Consider the following 21,218-nt stretch of genomic DNA (forward strand, 5'->3'; position numbering starts at 1 on the left):
AGGACATCCATTTCAAATTTCTTGGAACATGCCCACAGACTATTTTGTCAAACGGCATTTTTCATCCAGGAAGACCAGAGAATGTAGAAGTTCCCACCACCCAACCCAATCAACACACACATGAGAGAGGCACACGCAACCCCCTCAGAGACTGTTGTTTGCGAATATTAGTCATGTTAAGATCAGCATCAAGTGCCTGTCGAGCAGCTGGGAGGGGGAGTGACATGACAGCACCGACCAGAGAACTGGCACGGCTTCGATCTGATGCCACAAATAATTTCAGTGTTGTGTGAAATGCTGGTGGGAGCATACGAGTTGGATCTGCACCTGCGAGCAGCAGAAACCCACCAGAGACGCACCATAAATGTCAAAAAAGGAATCACTTCCTGTGTGTTATGAAAGCCGCTTGATGTAAATCAGGCCTCTGTGCTACTTGTCATTCTTTAGGGTAAAAAGAACATTGGGAAAGGAAAAAGTCTATTCTAAAAAGTAAGGGGCAAATATTCCTAATTTTAGTGTTAAATGCGAAGGGTCAGGTGCCTGTGCAGTGATCTGCAATCATTTATAGAAAGAAATGAATTTTCTATTTAAAGAAATATTCAAAGTAAAACGTCACAGTGGTATTTTGTATGCTTTGTAACACTGTTTTTTTGGGTCACTTTCTTGTGAAATGGTTGTACTTTTGCCTTTCTTTTGTCACAACCTGATTTAAGTGAGTTTACCTGACGTATTGACTTTTGTGTGACGTACGTAACGGAGAATCGAGAGCAAACTCCTGTAAACTAGCTCAGGATGTAAATGTTTTGGGCCACACTATACATAGCATGCAAATGTAAGAGTTCTCACGGCCGCCCTTGAATTTGATCAGTGCCAATGTGGGCCAAAAGCTGGGTAAGTCAAGTGAAGGTCGTGGTATTCTGTAAAAGATTAAACACGTTTTCTTCTTTTTTTTTCCTGCATGTGAATAAGTTGTCACAAGGACTCCAGGAAGGAAATGACAAGAATATGTAAGACTGTGGCACGGACTGATGTTTTTAGTATTACTTTTGCCTGACACTGGTCTGTTTTAAGGGCACTTAATGAAAAATCCAAAGATCTACAGTTACACTTTAAACTCGTATCAAAGGCTGAGTTGACTTTCGTGCTGAAAACGAATAAGAGAAAGCGACTCTCCATCCGAGAGCACACAGAAAACCCCTCGCTAAAGCGGCCACTTCAGTATTTCATGCTGCTGCGCTTTTTCCAGACACTAAACACTCAACTGCTGTCAGACTCAGCCAGAAGAAACTCGATATGTCATGTTTTTGGGGGCCAGATTTTTGCTCCCTCCAGGCCACCAAGAGGGGGAGACACAGCAAAGCTCAGGCGGGTGCAAAGAGAGGGCAGAAGAACAGGTGCCCACAATTTCACCTGTCTGCCCAACAAGCCCCGCACTTGCAGCTACTTTACATTTAACCCTCGGATTGTGGCCACATTTTTCTGCGCTCAGGGAGGGGCACTAAAACTCCGGCTTCAGATGTTAGCTCATTAAACTGCCTCTGATCACATCCTGACATGGGAATGGCTCATTACAGGGGCAGAAGAACTGGTAGCTTTACCAGACCGGGCACACAAAAGCATTATGGCTTTGTGTGACCTACAGCAGGTAAAAGCAGGCCGTAAAACCTGGCATTTATTTTCAAAAGTACCTCGCTGTGTCATGACACCATCCGGAAAACACATCAGTGGTGATGATGAGGGAGGGGACTCCCAGGTCAAGAGACACACAATAGTTCAGCAGGCACATGTGATATATTTAGTGAGGCCGTTGTTTGTTTTATTTAGAGAGCGAATTGAGGATTTTCCAAACTGCTGGGCCCCTGAGGTATTTTATCAGGTGTACAGTCCGCCATATGTTACACATTAGTGTGCTGAGGGGAACGCTGGTTGCAGATACAACCTATAAAATGTTTGGAGGTTGGAACTTCTGAGGACAGGGGGTCGACAATTGCTCTCTTCAGAGCTGGATATGTGGGAAACACTTATATGCAAATGAAACTGAGGCAAATTACAGCCCAAATTGCCCCTGTATCATTAAAGAAAATAAACATGAGGAATCTCTTGGATTGCAGTAGGTCATAGGAATATTAATGCAGTGAAAATAGGTGTTTACTATTACTGGCAGTGGAAAAGAAAAAAAGAAGAAGAAGAAAAGGGAAGAAAGCAGCTAATAAAGGCCCTGAACTCTCAGAAGCTTCCAAAACTGAGCTTTGGCATGTGGTTACGGCGGGGAGCAGGCCAAGTTCAGGCAGATGCTGGAGGTGTCTAAAACTCTGCACGGGGCCGGAAGGGGGCCGAGGCCAAAGAGAAAGAGGGAGGGAGGGCAAAGAAAAGGCTGACATCTGTGCAGGTGGAAAAAGTTTAGTGTTTCTGGTGAATATTTCAGTTTGAAATTTGTCTCTTGTAGGTGTGTGACATGTCCCGATCATATGATGTCCGTGCCGTGACCTCAGTGAACACGAGCAATGGAGCACCAAAACCTTCAGAGTGAAACTCCTCATGGGTGTGACAGAGCAGCTTGTAATGTGGCTCTAGACTTCTTTCATCCATTAACAATGTTAACATGTTAGTGCCAGGCTCTTAGTCTGAGCTGGAAGCTCTGAATCCATTCAATCTGGTGGGCTAAAAAAAAAATGGATACGTCACTCTGAATCATTTTAGTTTATATTCAATAAAATATCATTAATAAAAATGCTTCGTCCCGCCCGGTTAATTTTAAAGGTTAGTTATTTTTATGTCCCTGAACGCGGCATTGCCTTTAAGACCTACTTTGAGCTTCTCTGTTATCGTACACTTAAACGCCTCAACTTCAAAATCTAATTTGGAAGTTGTTGGGGGGTTTTTTTGGGTTTTTTTTTCGAACCCAAATAACAGGATCAAGAAGGATTTTTTTTGCGTCTGCGCACTGGTGCTCACACCAGAAGAAATCCAGCGGCAGCCCGAGTCAATAAGCGCTAACTGCACCCGATGGTGAATTTGGAAGTTGCTGCGTTTGGAAAACATAATCATGGGAGCACATCGCGGCCCCTCCTTCGTTATTAATAATAAAGAAAGAAACGGAATCCGAGGCTCCGATGTTTAATTTATTATTATGTAAGCTATTTGGAGAGTGATTGTATGGTAATTGCTCATTAGTCTTGTATATTTATCGCTGCACCTTATGTCAAGGCCAGAGGAATGGTGTAGGGTGGATTCTCCCCTTTCAGGGATCCATTTCAGAGTCAATTTGTGAAACAGGACGGATCAGGTTAGTCCTGACGTGGTTCCGTGGCAGGGTCGGCCCGCAGGTGCCACCTCACAGACGTTTATTGTAGCCTGATGAGATGCTCTCTGGAATGAAACCAGAAAGGCCTCCCCGCGCGGACATGTTGACAAATTATCTAAAGCCACCCTTTTCAAAAGCCACTTCTCCCAACTTAGGAGAGCCCAGCTCGATCAATTATTGACTTTGCGCACTAATACCAACCCTGTCCTCCGTCTAGTCCCTTCCGCCGGCCGCCATTCAAGTCACTGGTGACGGCGGACGTAATTATAGCTACTAATTGCAGATTAGAAGTTTTGGGTCAGTGGGGTCACTCGATAGGGCCGACTCATCTTTTCAGTGACGGATCATCATTTCACGTTGCAGACTAAATGTTTAATGCGAGGTCCAAAAATGTTCCAAACGGGCTCGGTTGTGAATATTTGAAGGAATAATCCACTTGTGACGATTTATGGGGGCGCTGGTCTTAAACTTATATAGGTGGGTCACCAAAGGCTCCTAGAGGGATCTGATAGGTGAGGGCCCACTTCACTTTATGTGGCAACACACACACACACACACACACACATTGAATTCTGTCCAGGCCAATTATATACATGTGACATTGTAGTCTCAAATTGCGTTTGGCTGTCCTCTCATAAGTTCCAGGATTTAAAAAAATAAAATAAAATCTAAAAATTAGGCACCTCATTGTAATTTCAGTATTGAGCGAGTTTGGCTTTAAAGATAATTTTCCCGTTGTCTACAGTTTTTATTTCAAGGCTGTTACTTTCCCATCTTATTGTGCCCTCAGAGGAGGGGAAAGAAAGAAAAGAATCGCTTGCTGTTTCATTTTAAATTCTAACCTCAAAAGTCAGTCGGAAAGTCGAGCTTTTAAGTTTGATCAATTTGGCTTTTAATTATCCTAATTTGAAGGCGCAAAATTCTACAGTCCGTACATATAGAATTTTTTTATTTCATCAACAAAGCTACTGCTAAGTTTGGGGGGGGGAAACATATATTAGATAAAGATATTTACAGGTGAAATTGAATTCCTCTGAGCCCGTTCTGTCTCCTGTGTGTCCAAACAGGCGCACACAGAGTGTGAAGGTGGTGCTGGTGCTGGGGGGGTGCGCCAAATTTGTTTGCGGCGGATCAAGGCTCACCGCCTCCACTGCACTTTCTTTATCTTAATTCCAACTTGAAAAGATATAATTATCTAGTTTGAACAGGACTGCTATCAAATCCTTCTTTATAGGCAGGGTAGGGAAAAGCTCGAGTGGATTGTGAAGCTCTGAGCCGCTCCGTGTTGCCCGAGATAGGAGTAATGAAGTTGTGGAGTCCGGAGATACAAAGGGCATTAACCTCATTAGCATGAAACCTTTTCTTCTAACTATTGTGGGACCCTTTCAGTCCTCTAATCCCCCCTATTTCAAAGCTGGGTTTGTAATAAAGCTTTTAGGTTTTTCTATTTTTTTTCTCTTTCTCCAAAGCTAATGGTATTCTCTCTAGATTTTTATTGCTGTTATAATCTACAATTCCCAAACACATGCACCTCGCACAAACGAAAAAAAAACTGAATTCAGATTTGCTTTGAATTCATAAAAAAGCGGGAGAAAAAAATCATAACCCAGTTAAATTTTTTTTTTCCCCCACCAACCCTGACTTGCAGCGTGCGGCGTTTTGTTTGTGCGTCAGTGCATCGTTTCCTGCTGTAAACTGCTTCTGAAAAAAAAATATATATATATATATGTATAAATATATATTTGAGCTGACGGGCTCAAAAAGTCCGGTAATGTTCCCGTTCAGTGCAAAGCGGCAGCACGATGCAGCCCACAAAACAAGATTTGAAACAAAGATCCCATTTTGCGCCGCATTGCGACCTTCCCTTATCTCGTCGTGAGGGGTAGTCAGATTGTACTAAATTATGTCCAACCAAGCCCCGTTGGATCCGTGGATTAAGAGATTAAAGTGGACCACTGGGCAATGCATCCACCCACCCCCCTCCCCTCCCACCTCCCCCCACTCATATTACTCGCATGATAATTGCCCAAACTGATTTGCACTTTCACAAAAGCCTGTGGAGCCTCTTTGTAGCCGGAGCGGAGCAGACGCCGCAGCCCCCTGAAAACAGTCGGACTGAAGGGGACAAAACGCGCGGCTGAGGGGCAACAAAATTGCACACTTGCAGACCCCTCGCGCTCCCCGCGGTTTGGAATCAGACTAAAACTCGAGTGTCCCGACGTCACCTCAGAAAACCTCGAGTCCCCCCTCCCTCCAAAAAAAAAACTAAATCAATAAAAACTATCCAGCGCCTCGGTCGCACGGGAAAGACCGAAAGTCCGTCGCCCCCCCCCCCCAACACAGAGGCCTGGAGTCAAAAAGCCCGTCCTTTGCACTGCGCCGCAACATATTGATAAAACTTTATTGACAAAATATTGACAATTACATACTTCTTGGAAGTATACTTTGTGTTAAAATTGTAGCAAACTTAACACAAACACAAAAAATTATGTACATTCCGTAAAAGAGGGTTGAACAGAAACATTAACTTTTAGCTTTTCTGTACATGGAATACGCTCAGTGCTTGAAGTTTTTTTGTTTGTTTTTTTTTTTTCTTTTTTCTTTTTTTTTTTTAATCATTCCTGTCAATTCTTGCATTTAGTCCTTCGTTGCAACTTTCACTGGAGGGCCAAGTCCTGACGGAAGGCTTCACGGGGCCACAGCGACACATTACAGGTAAAGCTTTGGGTTAAAGGAATGTCCTGATGCCTTCCCTTTCAGTCGTGGATCTGTGATCTGATTCACCTTTTTTTTTGTTCCTTTATGATCGAAATGAATTTTTGTTGTCTTTTCTTAAAAAAAAAAAAACAAAACCAAAAAAACAAACACTATAATAACGCAGCACCGCTACTTCATATGTTTTTTTCACAATCACTTTTACACGAGAATCATGAATTAAAAGACTGCACATGTTGTAAAAAGGAAGAAGCACGACATCTCTCAGTTTTGAAAATAGAGTTAAAAACAAAACTCGTTCTTGTTTTCTCCTTTTTTTTTCTTCCTCATATATGTATAGATATAGATCTCGGTTTGAGGGAGAGAGAAAAAAATACTTGTCAAATCAAAACAAATACCAGGAAAATACTATACCATGCAATTCAAGTTTTACAAAAAAAAAATCGGTTTGGTGTTTTGGTATCTGGGGTAGGAAACGTTTTTGTTTTTGTTGTTTGCTTTTTTTTCTTTTTTGAAAAGAAAGAAATAAAAAAATAATAAAAGAAAACTTGTGAAGTGCAAACGTCCCATGTGAGCTGGAGAAAAATAGAATTAGGTGGCGGCGGTGTGAGGGGTTTGTAGTGGGACTGAGACGCTGTCAGCCACGCTTTCCTGGGGGAGTTTGGACTGACAGACCCTCCTGGTGACAGCAGTGGCAGCCGGGTCCCCCCCCCCCCCTCCCCTCCCCTCCCCTCCCCACCTCAGCTGCCGACCTCCGGAGATCCGAAATCTGACATTGGCTTTGTACCCTCTCTCACTGTCTCTGCACGGCATCCTTTATCCATGTCCTCCTTCATTCAGACGCGTATGTATATGCGAATATATATTTGTAGTCTTGTGTGGTTTTTTTTTAATCGTCCGAGGTGACATCTATTTCCTCCGGGCTCGCCTGCTTAGTCGCCAGTCTCCACCGGTTTATGTGATGCGATCCCTTTTTCTTTTGCTGAGACTCCGAGCCCTCCTCCTCCAACTTCTGCCGCTTGAACTTCGTCCTCCGGTTCTGAAACCACACTTTTACCTGAGGAGAAGGAGAAAGAGAGACAGAAATAAAAGATGTGTTGGGTGGAGGGGGGAGAAAAACACCACGATTGGTCGTAAAAGAAAAAAGGAAAAGAAAAAAAAAAAGCAGACCTGAGAGGGGTAAATGGGGCCAAACGCGAGCACGCAGCGGTGCGGCGGAAATAAAAGTGCACCAGTGACGCAAAATCAGTCACGGTTTCAGGAGAGCTCGAATTCCGGCTTTGAAACAGACAAATTATAACATTCGCGTCAATTTGTGACATTTGCCTGACACCAAAACATGCGACTTCAGCCTTTAAAACAGAAGGACAATAATAAAACACACCTCAGCTCGTGCTAAGTTAAAAAGAGGAAACTCAGAATATGTCAAAAGAAATTCTTACAAGCGTGCATTTTTTTTAACAGAAACTTTAAAGAGTGAGTCTTTAAAAAAAAAAAAATCAGTCAACATTCACAGTATCTACGCTTCACGTGACGTACACACACTCCTCTAAACGGACCTGTCAATAATCGGTCCCGTAGGGGGGATGAACAACACCTAAATCGATAGATTATCAGCTCCCGCTTTGTCACTCTGCGGCCCTTTGAGTTCTTAAATGGCGACTGAGGTGCATTTAATAAGCCTTCAGTGGGCTAATTGAAGTAGGTGACGCTTCATTTCTCCCCTCAGCTCCTCCAAAGGCCCCGCAGTCCAAAAGGAGACACAGTGGACAAAAGACAGCGGGCTGATGGGCTCAAACGGCATCTTTAAATATGGCAGGTGGGTGGGGTGGGGGGGTGATCCACTGCACCCGCCTCGGCCTTTGTATCGCCTTTCTCATAAAATGGTTAACTGGTTAATTTGCCCCTCCATTTTGAAAAGGCGACATTCCCCCCACCCCCTCAAAACAAAGTAATTCAAGCCCTCCTGAAATGAGGTTATAGGCCTGCACAATGACGGTGGATTTGATCCAACAGAAAAGCCCCCCCCCCCCCCGCCCGTCCCCTCGGTCCTCTGTCCTCGACTGACAACATGCATTTGTGGCGAGGAGAAACATTTTAGTGTCTTATTTAAAATGGGCAGATGTCGAGCATTTTATTCCTCTTCTTCTTGTTATTGTCTTCTTTAAAAGGCGCTGCGGCGAAGGGCACGAGATCAACAAAAAGCATGTTGTGCCGCGCGAGGACGCGCAGGTAGAATCGTTTAAATAAGTATGACAATAAAACGCGAGCGTGGAGGATTTCCGGGGCTCCGCGGCACCGTGGTGCCAAACAGGTGAGGTAGCAAAGGAGGCCTTTCTTACCTGAGTTTCTGTGAGGCTAAGGCTGTGGGCGAGCTGTTTCCTTTCCGCTCCCACCACGTAATGGTTTTTCTCGAACGCGTGTTCGAGCCGCAGGAGTTGCGAGGGTGAAAAAGCTGTCCGGATTCTTTTGGGCTTTCTGGCCAGCGCGTTGTGCAAAAGGAAGCTCTCTGGACTCGTTTCATTGCCTGCGAACGAGCAGAAAAACGAGGACGTTGGCACACACTTGCAGAGTCAAACATTTTGTACATCAACATTTCCAGTGAAAGACAACAGGCCTGAGCACAGCCGAGGGCACGGCGGAACGGGCCGGGCAGTTATCATTTATTAGAAGAAGCAGAATATGTGGCGTTTAAATGATTTCTCATTGTTGTGATATCTGCATCTAACATTTGCCAACCCCCTCTGCGCGAGGGGATACAAAGCGGAGGTATAATCCCGGGAGTAATTAAATTAACTATAAAAAAAAGAAGAAGAAAAAAAACCTTTCAGAACAAAATAATAAAATAAACCAGTGTAGAAATTCGTTAACAGTGAAACTGCGAGCAAACTGACTTGTATTGCTTTCATTTGTCAGAATAAACACACACATTAATGGCACAAAACAGGCTGAGCGCAGGCCACACAGGTTAAAAATGTGCTCCGTGTTACCTGCAACAAGAACGTCAAATAAGCTTTCAATTTGTTTCATTTTGGGTTGTTTTTTAACAAATGTTGAAATGTTGAAAATAATTCTTCAAACCGCAGAGAAGCCAGACGCATTCTTCTTCTTCTTTATTTTTAAAATGACTCCTTTGTTTTTGCTTCTTTTGTTTTTGGCCGGAATATTTTTTTAAACTTTATTTATATACCACCTGCAGAGCAACAGTGTACAAACAGTATTTCTAGTTTTTGTTTTGTTTTTTTTTCCCCCCTTCTAACCCCTGAGCAGACTCCAGGCTCCAAAAGCCACGCGAGAATTATTTCTTATAGCCAAAAATCTTTATTCGATCGTCCAAATTAACACCATTTTTTCGCGTTTTTAAATCTTTTTTACTGTTGTTTTTAGATAGAAATAACCCTTTAAATAAATGTCCGTTTTTGGAGATGCTGAGCTCTCCGGCTGCTCTGGTACAGCTTGGTGGATTGTTAGTCTACACCCTGCTTTGTACACTGATGAGGAAAAAAAGGAAGAAGAAGAAGAAGAAGAAGAAGAAGTAGCCCCCAAACACAGCCGCTTGTCATGCGTAAAGCTGAGCCAAATCAAACGTTTTTTCGAAAACTTACCTTGGAATCTGTGACCCAAGTACCTATATCTGTGTAATAACCAGGGGTAGAAAGTTGAGGGGTCCCTTTGCTGGCTGGCAAAAAGCGGGTGCGGACTGTGTGAGGAGGAAAGCGGATGAGCGGCCAGAGCGTGCGGCGGAGCCACCGAATGGACCGGGACGGCGGAGTTTGGCGGATGAGAGACCGCCTCGGCAAACACCAAGTCCGGGTTCGAGTACACGCCCCTGCCGCCGGAGTGAAAGCCGTTCAGAAAAGGGTTCATCTGGCCGGAGTTTGCATAGCTGAGAGCCGCCGGCCTGATGGGCTCCTCGGAGCGGGACGCCGGCACATGATTATCCTTCGCCACTAAAGACTCTATAGTAAAACACCTCTTGGGTGTGGGTTGAAACATGGTCTGATAGTCCAGATTCCCCAGTTTAGGTTAAAGTTGTCGCAGGCGCTCTTGCTTGAAAAATACTCCACACCCAAGGAAGGGGGAAAGTTTCTGCGCTGGAAATAAGTTGCGGAGAAGAAAAGCAGCGGCGGTGTCGAGAAAGCCAAAATAAAAAACGCGTTCGGCTACTCCCAGACTAATCCATGGATGTGATCGTTTTCCTCGCCGGCTTCGTGCAGGCAGATTTGTTAGTTCATGAGCCTAATTAGCTCTGCAGCCCCATAAACAGCTTCCTCTGAAGGCTGTAATGGCATGGTGATTGGTCGCCGCCGCTGCTGCTCGCCTTAAGGTGGAGAAGAGGGAAGACGCTTAAAAAGTGCGTCAAAGGGAAGCAGGGGCGCGGAGAGGCGGACTCGAACGCGCAACACGGAACGGATTCGTCCAGAAGAGGAGCCCCCCGCGTGCGCGTGCACAGACCCGCACGCGCATGCACATATCTCCAGGACATTTAACTCATTCATCTTAACCTGAGAAGCTCAAGGTAGCCGTGCTTATTTGCATTTAAGGCCCGCGCGAGGATAACAGATTGTTTCTTCTTTCTTTTTCAGGGGTGAGAGTGTGTGGTGGTCCTGTTTAGATGTTGTTTTTATTTATGCGCAAAAACGTAGCTCAAACACCAGACCAGGTCCGTTAAAGTCGTATTTTCCAGCCAGTGCGCGAGGATGATGTTGAGCAGCAGCTGTCTGTCGGGACTTCATTCATAGTTTTCTTCCTGGTTTTGGGTTTTTTTTCTGGTCAGCAGAGAGAATTTGTAGTGAATTCGTCCTGCTTGCTTTTGTTTTTCAGTTTCTTTCTTTTTTATTTTTATTTTTAATTTTTATTTTGTTTGCATGGATTTTCCAGAGCCGGGTCCAGCTTTAGTCAAGATTTGGAAGGGTTTTTATTTTGTTGTTGTCGTGCGGGGAAGAGTTAACGAGCCGACGTGTGTCCGAATTAAGGCAAACACGCTCAGGTGGTTTTTGTACCTGCATGCAGGCTGTCATACTACGTGTGTGTGTGTGTTTGTGTGTGTGTGTGATCAGGGGCTGAGGGCAACAGGACATGGCTGCAGCCATAGTCGCGCAGCAGGGGCCTTCATACGGACACGCGTTCAGCGCGTAACTCACAATGTGACCTAAGATGCTGCGAAATTCCTGCAGATCAGACACTTTAAAATGCTGCGTTGCACCCAGATAGTTCGAAGTGTCCCATATTTATTTTTATATACTATTAATGCTTTTGGGTTTTTTTTAGAAAATACACACACACACACATATATATATACATATACATATACACATATACATATATATATATTAGTATATATTCATTTGTTTGAGTTTAGTCGTTTGTTCACGAGGTGAATATGACCTCACGTTTAAACTTAAACTCTCACGGGCTGAATACAGCAGCAGCAACAATTAGAGATAAATCAATTAATAATAATGGTAATAATAATGCTGATTAATATTACTATTATCATGTTAAATTGTTTGAGCTACACCAGGCTGTTATCTGCGCGCGTAAATTCTCAGTAGAGTCAAAGACAAATTATTAAACCACTGGAAGCTCCTCAGAGCCGCAGCAGACATCGAGCTGACAAACACCAGATTTGAAATCTATTTGAAAAAATTCACACTACATTCTGTTTCTTTTAAGAATAAAACAAAGACATGTTAAGTGTCTGGCAGCTGGATATTTCATCACGTTTTTCAGTTTAACTCGACCACTTAGGCTAGTTCGTTTGATGGAGCTTTTTCTTTTTTGAAAATTTGTAATGTCACATATTATGACTTATAATTACATTTGATGATAACGATGCTGATAAGTGTTGTTGTCGTGATGGCGGTGGGGCATAAATCGAGCGAGCGAGCGCGCAGCCAAACAAACAAAAAAAATGTTCGCAGTGGTTCTCTTGATTCATTTTCTGAATATTTAAAAAAAAAAAGCAAAGCAGCCTGTGGCTGGTTTCAGAAATGACCCCCGTGCTCATCACTCCCTGCATGCTTCTATTTTTTATTTTTTTGCTGAGGACGGAGGAGCATGAACACAACACACTTGATCTGATCACACGTGGTGCAGCGTGGAGGTCCTTTGCGCGGGACTTTCCTGACCTCTACTGGCCAGTGAAGGAAGTGCTGGAAATCCCTTCAGTCGAAACAAAAAAATATAAAATAAAAACAGACTGATCATGCTGATGTTTCTTTCTTTTTTCTCGCTACATGATGGAATGTCTGAGTTTGACAGAGTGCTGTTATGTTAGGAAACATCCATATTCATCAGGCAGCCTGTCACAACGAACATTTGATGCACTTTTCATTGCATTAAACCCACAAGGACTGATCTTTTCAATACAAAGAACACAACCAGCACAAGAGCTACAAACCTGTGACGTTCACAGTGCCACCGAGATAACAAGAGGCTCGGAAGGAGCCAAATTCTTAGATATTCCTCCACTATCACAGGCAAAACAAAGCTGGAGCTGGAGGTCATTAGAACAACATTAGAACATCTGCAGAGAAATCTCAATCTGACCCTGCCGTCTCTATCAGCACCAGACTTGATCAAAGTGTGCTGGAACTCATCAACACTAATAGAAGACAAACTCAACAGGGAACTGGTGGGCAAACATCTTTATTATGAAAGGCTTTATCTGTACACATACAACCTGGTACGAAACCGTAGGCTGCAGCAGGACAGAAGCAACCATTTAAATATTCTAAGCATGCGCATCAAAATGTAACTTCCACAAGCTCATTAACAGGTTAAGAAGCGTCTCCTACACGATGTAAAGCAGAAAGGAGCAAAAGAGATGATGGGTTTCTCACTGCCGCTATCACAGAAGTTGATCATCTGTGCCATAACATCACATCTGTGTAATGGAGGAGTGGAAAGAGGCCGTTTGCATTGAAGGTCAGAGCAGGTTTTAGTTTCACTTCATCATGTTAGCTAAAAACACTCCAAGCCACAGAGGGAAAGTTGTGTTAAGAATGTTTGTGAGGTATGAGTGTATGCAAGCTCACTGGATAATGTCATTTCAAAACTATAGGAAGACAAAAAAAAAAAAGAGATCAAATTAAATTCCCAGGAAAACTACCGTCTACAAAGATTAAATTCAAAGGAAAAATGAGAGTATGAGAAGATTGGAGCCATTAATTCAACACTGTATCCAACTGGTGGATAAGGCATTGATTATTATGCTAATATTATAATAATAATAATCATAATATTTCTGAATTTGTCTGAGATGTTTAGCGGCGAACGGTGGTCCAGCCGTCGTCATCTGTCTCGTTCTTGGTGCGACGAGGATTATCTTTGTCGGTACGCCAACCCTTTTCCCCGTCAGTCTCCTGCTCACGCTCCCTGTCCCTGGGACGCTCCTCTGGTTTGTCTTCACCTCCACGACGCCAGGAGCCACCTGAGGAAATAAATAAGGTTCGTTATTGTGTTGTCGGGGGGCACAAATTAACAGAAGAAGAAAATGTAAAAATAAAAAAACAACCCTGTTCATGAATAACTCCTGCTCACAGGTTTGTAAATTTGACTGAACTGGTGGAAATGTTAAATCTCTGAAGCAAGCCAACAGTGACCCCTGCTGGCCGAACACGAAAACAACCAACATACTAAACCCAATTTCTACAGACACATTCACACATATATAAACAAGATCTCTGTAAAGCTTCCTAAATAAAGTCACTGAGACAAAAGAAAGTCCCGTCTGTAATGCTTGAATCATGCTACAGGAAAGGCAAAGCAGACGAATCTGTAACATCTATGTAAAACCTTTCAGTAGATCTGGGATGGAACTGACAGTTTCTGAATCATGCTCCACTTACCCTCTTCCTGCTCTCTGGGCGGGGCTCTGATTTCACGGTCATCCCGCTGGTCTCGGTCTCTCTCACGGCGCTCAGGCCGACGATCTTCGCGGTCGCGGCGATCGTCGCGTTCAGTGTCCTCTCTGCGAGAATCCCTCCAGCTGCTTGCTTCCTCTGTGCCCCCCCTCCTCCAGACGCCCTCCTCCCTATGAGGATGCAATGACCAATGAATGCGACTAGCTTGCTGAAAACGTGATCATGATGTAATCTGTATTGTTACGAGGGCTGAGTCGGCACTCCGGACGCACCTGGGTGGACGACGGTCTTTGAACTGATCGCTAGATCTTTCCTCGCCATCATCTTCATCCCCGTCCTCATGGCCACCACCACGGGGTGGTCCCCAGCTCTCCTCTCGGGCCTTCTCCCGCTCACGCCAGCCACCTACAATAGAAGCATTGGCTCATCGTCCTGTAAGATCCCACCTGTACATGCAAAGCTGCTGTCTGAACAGTCAAACTCACCAGGCCTGCCGAGGGGCTTCCAGGGTTTGGCATCATCGCCACCACGACGTGGCCCATCATCCATGCCTCTTCTGCTACTTCTTTCATCATCCCCTCCTCTTCTAGGACCCCAATCATCATCAGCCCCACGCCTAGGACCCCTGGAGTCGTCCATGCCTCTACGAGGACCTCTATCATCATCGAAGCCCCGCCTGGGACCACGGTCTTCGTCAAAGCCACGCCTCGGGCCACGGTCATCCTCTCCACCCCTCCTCGGCCCGCGGTCCTCGTCGAACCCTCTGCGTGGCCCGCGATCTTCTTCCACTGCTCTGCGCGGAGGACGGTCATCATCGCCACCGCGGCGTGGGCCTCGATCGTCCTCAAAGCCTCTGCGAGGTCCTCTGTCATCTCCGCCCCGGCGAGAACCCTCTCCCCGCCTGAACGGACCCTCTCTGTCCTCTCTGTCGTCCTCCCGGCCCTCCCGGCCCTCCCGGCCCTCCTGCCTCCACTCCCTAATCAGAGCACAGATATTGTTTTGGGTACTCGCTCACAGTTTAATGGATTTAAAGGGATCTAAGGACACACACCTGTCAGGCACAGCGCGGCGCCATTCTGAATCCCCTCCATCAGTGCGCTTCCTCCACCCTCCACCCCCCTCGTCCTTTTCACTCCAGTCCTACAAAACCAAAGACACATTAGTTTCCATTCAACAATGAAGCAAAGCTGAAGCCATTTTTTTGAAAAGCCCCAAAAAGCGACAACAACAAAGTGAATCAGACACGTTTCATTTGACTGGTTTGAAGGGAAGAAAAGTCAACTGTGTGGCGTTACATTCCTGTTCAATTCAGCAGAAGGTTCAGAGCTCTTCAGGAATTACTTTCATCTCGGGGAATATGTGGTGGATTAAACTTCTCTGAGAAAACACCAGTCAGTAAAGAGAGTTCATCATTTCCAGCTCAGACTGAAAACAGCTGGCGACTCGCATCGTTTTTTATCTTTTCTAGGTCCATTTCCTTTTCGGGTTTCCATTTCCCCCTAATGTGTATCGACACAACTTTTCCATTCACCTGTTCACATCTTAATGCCAAAATAATCATGACAATGAACATTTGGAGCATCTTCGATGAGTCTTGGAACTCTTACTTGAACAGCAGGTGTGGCACACAAAAGCTCATTTGTACCTTGGCCTTCTCCTCCGGCGGGCCCTTTCTCTCCTCCTCGCGGCGGCGCTCTCGCTCCTCGATCTCTTGCTGACGAGCACGCTGCTTGCGTTCCTGCTCCTCCAGCTTGCGCAGACGCTCCTGGTACTCCCGCTCCTCCTCCTCACGCTGTTCTTGTTCCAGGCGTTCTCGCTCCTCACGTTCTGTCACAAACGTAGAAAAGATATTGTTTAAAGAACATCTGGAGCAGCGTCGGTAAAAAGCCCCAGTCATGGTTTTTGGGGAACTGTAATCACGTGGCTTATTGGACCAGCCATAAGTGGAAGAGAAAGAAAAGCACCTTTTTTAAGCTGCTCCTCGTGGATACGCTGAGCGTCTTCCTCTTTTTGGCGATAGTAATTGTTACGCCGGTCTTCTTTGCGCTGTTTCTTCCTTTCTTCCACGCGCTTCTTCCTCTCCTCCACCAGGCGTTCCTCGAAAGTTTTCAATTTTTCCTTTGGAGACACAGAAGAAAAAATAAAAGGGAGTCTGAACCTCTGCTGCAGTCGTTCCAGTGTTGAGCTTTTAGCTGCTGGTTACTTACCTCATAAATGAAGCTGCGAGCAGCAGTTATTTTCGACAGGAAGTTCTCTTTGTCCTCGATCATCCTGGACATGCGCTTCTTGTGCTCCAGAGCCTTTTCACGTTCAACTTTCATGTTGTTGATCTAAAAGATGAGAGAAGCAGATACATTTACTTAAATTCTACACTCAAGGCAGCTAATTCAATTTCCATGCTTCATAGATCCAGTATTTCAGCCCCCCCCCCACACACATACCCTATCCTCCTCCTGGAGCTCCCATAGTTCAATGTCTTTGACACGCTGTTCCTCATAAGCTTTCTTGATGAGAGGAATCTCCTCGAGGCGTTTGGCCCTCTCAAAGTAGTCGATCTGAACAGAAATAATAATTAGAGTCCAAACCACGTGTCCAAGTTCCAACTCATTTAACAGATTAATCTTTCACCCACCTTCTTCTCCTGATTCTTCAAACGCTCCTGAAGTTCCTTCTTCTCTTTCTCCAGCTGCTCCACCTGTTTGGCCATGATGAAGTCAGGATCCAGTTCCTCCAAGTTCTGCACGAAACAAAATGGTTAGTTCCACCATGAAAAAAGAAAAAAGGAGTTCAACCGAACTGTTGTTTTTTGGCCTCATTTTACCTCAATGTCAATATCCTTGAAGGCTTTGGCACCCAGTTCCGTCTTCTTGATCTGCTCCAGCCGCTCACGAACCGTCTTCTTCTTGATTTGCTCGTGCTCCTGCATGATGCGCTCCTTCTCCCTTTCTTTGGCCTCTTGCCGCAGACGCTCCTCTTCAGCCTTGCGGACTTTCTGCATTTCAGCCTCTCGCTGTTCGAGCTCCTCCTTCTCTCGCTGAATGTTCAGGCTCTCCAGGCGCTCCTTGCGCTCTTCGATGGTCTGCCGGCGAGCCAGGATGCGTTGGTGGTCCTTGCGGGCATTCTTCAGATAGGCAGCGATGGCCTGCTGGTTCTGCTCCTCACGCTCTTGCTGGAAATGGACATGAATCACGACAAAGATTTTGATGACATGAAGATCAGTGTTTATGTCTGTTAGCACCATGTGTGACTCCATTACTTATACCATCAATGTTAGCATTTCATGTCTGAAAAGGGCGAACTCACCAGGATGGAGGCGGGCTTGATGATCTGGATGGCTTTAGCCAATGAAGCAGACATGGCAGTCAGCTGGTTTCTTATCTGCTCTGATGGCATGTTCTGCAGGAAAGGGCCAACGGGAGCATCCTCCTTGGTCGAGTAGTTCAGGTCAGAACCAAAGCTCAGAGTTCGGGAGGTGTGGTCTATTCGAACCTATAAAACAAAACAAGATGTTCGATTAGTTCTGCAAAAGAATGTGAGACACTCGAGTTTCACTTTAAGGATTCTCAACTCTCCTGATTTTGCTCTTACCTGCAGATCACAGTGCCGTGCAGCATCCACTATGGAGCGCTCCAGCTGAAAGGCATCCACAAATGGAACCAGGGAGGCCAGGCGGCTGAATTCAATGCTTTGATAGATCTGTGCGACCTAACAAAAAAGGCCAGAAAAACAAAGATTACAACCATTACAGAGTCATAGTCATTTAGGAAAGATTAACAGGAAGAGACGAATTACCTGCTGCAGGAGCCTAAGGATGGTATTACTCTGCAGGTGGGGGACATACTGCTGCAGATCAGCCTCCTTCTCAGCCTGATCTCTCACCCAATTCAACACCTAAAAACAGAGCAAGTCGTGAAATAAGAAACCACTTTCTCCGAAACATGCTGGAAGTTAAAACAACATACTGAAAACTGACATGAAAACATGTACAACTACAAAAGCATGTTTATTGAGCTTGTTGCTATCGGATGGTGGTGAATTGTTTACCTTGGTCACTCTTCCACTCAGCTTCAGAGGATGAAAATCGACCTCGAGCCAGTTGTAAAGCTCTTTCACTTCAGGTACTACGTACTGGAGCAAATTAAACCTCACCTGAAGCAGGAACAATCAAACATACATGTGTGAAAACCCAGACTTTTCAAGGGGGTGGGTGTACTGAAGGACACTGTAAATATGAAAGTAAATAAAGCTCCTTTCTCCTGCACATTATGTACCATGTCATTCATGAGACTCTGGCGAGTTGGTGGAGACTGCAGACCCAGGAGGGTCGCCAGCCGACGGTGTTTGTCAACAATGATGCCATCCATGTCCAGCAGCCGAGCGATGTCGGTGCGCTCGGGGGTGATGGAAATAGACAGCGTTGCCAGGAGGACTCTAGTGGACATCCTGAAAAATCACAATGAAATGGACTAATCTATCAGATCCATTTCAAGGCGAAACTTGACTCAACTCATCTACGAAGAACGAACGAGGTACCTCTGCATCTCATCTTGGGTCAGATTTTTGCGCATTTCCCGGGACAGATGATAGAGCCGGTGGAGGGTGCAAGCATGAAAAAGAGCATTTCCTGACTTCCAGAACACGGTGGAAACTTTATTGTAGTAGTTGGCCATGAGCTGGGGCTTTGGAGGCTTCTTGGAGAGAGCAAACAGGCCATGGATGTCTTCTACAGCCTTGAATGCTTCCTGGAGAGAGAGAGAAAAAAAAAAAAAGGAAATCAGTGCCTCTATCATCTTTACTTTAATCTTTGATGCACCAAATTTTATTACACATAACAGAAGAACCTCCGTCATTGCTTTCCAACTCACAGTTAACTATAAAGAACACGTTTTATACGTCTGAGCTGGGAATAATAAGTAGACAAACCTGCCAGAGCTCCATGCTTATGGCGCTGTCCAGCTGCACCAGACGCGTTTCCAGGTGCATGGACTGGCTTTCAGGGTTGTTCAGGTTGATGGCGGTGCTCTGGTTGTGGTGCCGCTGGATCTGTCCCAGATGCATGCGCAGGTTGTCGCACAGCTTGCGAAATTCTGCCTTGCGGGTGTACTGCAGGCAGAACTTAAACGCTGCAGAAAAGAGATAACATCGATATACAGCTTCCAGCATTTTGTTTACAGCTGGAATCGTGTCCAAGTAAACGTACATGTCAGGTTGAACTGGGCCAGTGAGCTAAACTAAGACTACATCCAACCATGATACTATACTGTTAAAATTATGTACAAATATGAATGAATATGACATTCAGGGTGTCATTACCTTGCTGGGCAATGTCATGGTACAGGCGCTCCACCTTGGAGTTGTTTCTCAGCAGGTCCAGGCACTGGCGGTAAGACTCCCACAGGAACTTCACCCACGGAGTGAGCAGCAGGCGATCCGTACGATCTTGAGTGTCCTCACCACTCACGGCACTCAGGAGCACACTGCAATCACAACAAGTTCCACGTGAATAAAACACCACATCGAACAACGATCACGTCACTCAAGAGTCGGAGAATTTGATCATTTCAAAAAGGGTTTTGTAACGCCTATGAGGTTGTTTCTTAAAACAGCCTAGAAAACTCTTTAAAAGACCCTCCCCCTGCCTTTTCACCTTTCTGGTGTCTGAATATTGTCCAGGTCCTCGATGTCCAAAACCATCTGTTGGGACTCTTCCTTAGCCGTCTCCGTCTTCTCCTCTGCCAGCTTCAGGTAAGCCCTGACCACATCCTCCAGAGATTTGATGTTCACCTGAGGGAACAGAAAAAAAACAAAAAAACATTTGCACTGTGGTGTAAGCAGCAGCTGAATAAGTGCACGCTCCTCTCTCTTTTTTCCTTATTACACACCTGCTGGCAGATGTTCTTGTACTGGTACAGACCCTCTTTGGCCAGGTGGCTCTTGCGGAGATCCACACAGAGCTCGAGGTACTTGAGCATAATGGGCTCGTGGATCTTCTGCCATGTTCGATGCTTCTTGCTTTTAATGACATCGTACAAAACATCCAAAGCTGGCTGCTTCTTGCCAACCTCAAGGAATTCTGTAAGAGCAGATTTAACAAATATGTCAGAACTATCAATAAAAATGTGGCGAACAGTCAAACGTTGTGCTTAACCAAATGTGGCTCAACTCATAGTAGCACTTGGTATACCTAACTAAGCAAAAATTACTCGTGCTGGTAACTTGACAGCAGTAATCGAACGCAGTCAACGACATTTTATACCTGTCAAGAATGTTATCAAGTTCGGGAGTTTCCTAAAATGTAACTAATTCAATACATCTGTTAGTGTCGCGAATATGGCCTAGCGGGTTAGCAACGTGAGCTATGGACGTAGCTCAACGAAGGCGAGACAGCTTCCCCGCCATTCATGCTAGAATTAGCATTTAGCCAAGCTATCTCCAACGCCTCACTGAGGTGACGAGGCTAAAGCTAGCTAGCGCAAATGTGTGACATCTGTTAAGCAAGAGGCAGGGTTTGTACTCACCGTTAGCTCGCTTAAGAGCATTCTCTGGCCGTTGAAAATACGCCGGCATGATTATGCCGCTCTAGTGAAACTCAAAATCGACTAATTTGAATTAAATTTTGACAATTTCACCTCTCCATCCAAGCCACGCACTCACCCGCAGCAACGGTGCTGGCTGAGAAAGGAAAAACCTCGTGAGTGGCCTAGCAAGGGTTGCCAGGTGCGTCTCGCTCAGTCCAATTCCCACATCAGCAAACGGTTGAGTGACAAAGTGAAGAAATTATTAGCTTGGTCAATAACAAAAACAAACAAACAAACAAAATAATAATAATAATAATAATGAAAATGTAGGCATCAGCATTTAGAGGCCAAATATTATATCTACTAAAGATTGTCCTTTTTTTTCTACAGCATGCTGCCAGTCATTTAAATGTGATGATCTGTATTAGAAAGTGTTAGTTGAGTAGAACATAAAAACGGGAAAGCTCTTAATTGTGTCGATATCGTAATTTGGCACGGTTTGGGCCAAACATTTTTTTCGATAGATACTCCTTCTAGGGCGTTATAACTTAGAAAACAACTCTTCGGTTCAACATTCATAAACGGGGGATTTTAAGTTATCTGGCAGCTCTGGGTGAGAAAAGTTCCCGTATGTACTCCCTGATGATGCGTTCAGTAGCCCTCAAAATGTTTGCCTGCACGCAATACTACATGACATAAATGGAATCAAACTGGCACTCCTGTTTTCACTTGTTTTCTGTGACATTCTAAATTAAATCTATGGCTAACCTTAAACAGTATACAATCATTTTCAGCGTATTTTTTTTTGTTTTT

The 21,218-nt window shown here is 44.9% G+C and overlaps 3 protein-coding genes across 5 annotated transcripts in view; all 3 read right to left on the reverse strand.

Annotated features, from left to right (window-relative positions):
* Positions 1–20,575, reverse strand: part of eif3s10 (eukaryotic translation initiation factor 3, subunit 10 (theta)) — a 211,800-nt gene extending 191,225 nt beyond the window's left edge. The window contains exons 1-22 of one of the 3 annotated variants that reach the window (XM_072391390.1): positions 20,406–20,575; positions 19,770–19,960; positions 19,535–19,671; positions 19,201–19,364; positions 18,811–19,010; positions 18,421–18,629; positions 18,159–18,330; positions 17,932–18,036; positions 17,680–17,778; positions 17,476–17,592; positions 17,191–17,376; positions 16,709–17,056; positions 16,520–16,624; positions 16,329–16,442; positions 16,095–16,217; positions 15,852–16,005; positions 15,533–15,714; positions 14,939–15,027; positions 14,373–14,863; positions 14,160–14,292; positions 13,873–14,057; positions 13,281–13,454 (exon numbers count right to left, since the gene is read on the reverse strand). In XM_072391390.1, the coding sequence (XP_072247491.1) occupies positions 13,288–13,454; positions 13,873–14,057; positions 14,160–14,292; positions 14,373–14,863; positions 14,939–15,027; positions 15,533–15,714; positions 15,852–16,005; positions 16,095–16,217; positions 16,329–16,442; positions 16,520–16,624; positions 16,709–17,056; positions 17,191–17,376; positions 17,476–17,592; positions 17,680–17,778; positions 17,932–18,036; positions 18,159–18,330; positions 18,421–18,629; positions 18,811–19,010; positions 19,201–19,364; positions 19,535–19,671; positions 19,770–19,960; positions 20,406–20,454 (3,720 nt within the window). In that variant the 5' untranslated portion in view covers positions 20,455–20,575 and the 3' untranslated portion in view covers positions 13,281–13,287. Of the gene's footprint in view, positions 1–13,200; positions 13,455–13,872; positions 14,058–14,159; positions 14,293–14,372; positions 14,864–14,938; positions 15,028–15,532; positions 15,715–15,851; positions 16,006–16,094; positions 16,218–16,328; positions 16,443–16,519; positions 16,625–16,708; positions 17,057–17,190; positions 17,377–17,475; positions 17,593–17,679; positions 17,779–17,931; positions 18,037–18,158; positions 18,331–18,420; positions 18,630–18,810; positions 19,011–19,200; positions 19,365–19,534; positions 19,672–19,769; positions 19,961–20,405 lie in introns of those variants that run through there. The other 2 variants (XM_072391391.1, XM_072391389.1) reach the window with 2 other exon arrangements.
* tm9sf3 (transmembrane 9 superfamily member 3) overlaps positions 1–21,218 on the reverse strand; it is a 171,001-nt gene that overhangs the window by 126,913 nt on the left and 22,870 nt on the right. The window lies entirely within an intron of this gene.
* On the reverse strand, positions 6,750–10,304 carry emx2 (empty spiracles homeobox 2). Its single transcript, XM_072390405.1, has 3 exons — positions 9,625–10,304; positions 8,362–8,546; positions 6,750–7,076 (listed from the first exon to the last, which is right to left on the reverse strand). The coding sequence occupies exons 1-3, from the start codon at positions 10,013–10,015 to the stop codon at positions 6,909–6,911; spliced, it is 744 nt and encodes a 247-aa protein (XP_072246506.1). The 5' UTR covers positions 10,016–10,304; the 3' UTR covers positions 6,750–6,908.

This window comes from Leuresthes tenuis, unplaced genomic scaffold (assembly GCF_036924035.1).
Source record: "Leuresthes tenuis unplaced genomic scaffold, fLeuTen1.0.hap1 SCAF_8, whole genome shotgun sequence".
In the NCBI taxonomy this organism is placed as follows: Eukaryota; Metazoa; Chordata; class Actinopteri; order Atheriniformes; family Atherinopsidae; genus Leuresthes; species Leuresthes tenuis.

Excerpts from the sequence above, each read along its gene's own strand:
- emx2 (XM_072390405.1), bottom strand. The coding sequence starts at position 10,015 with ATGTTTCAACCCACACCCAAGAGGTGTTTTACTATAGAGTCTTTAGTG. Across the intron at positions 8,547-9,624 it reads CTTGGGTCACAGATTCCAAG|GCAATGAAACGAGTCCAGAG; the intron begins GTAAGTTTTCGA and ends GCTCGTTCGCAG. Across the intron at positions 7,077-8,361 it reads TTAGCCTCACAGAAACTCAG|GTAAAAGTGTGGTTTCAGAA; the intron begins GTAAGAAAGGCC and ends CCTTCTCCTCAG.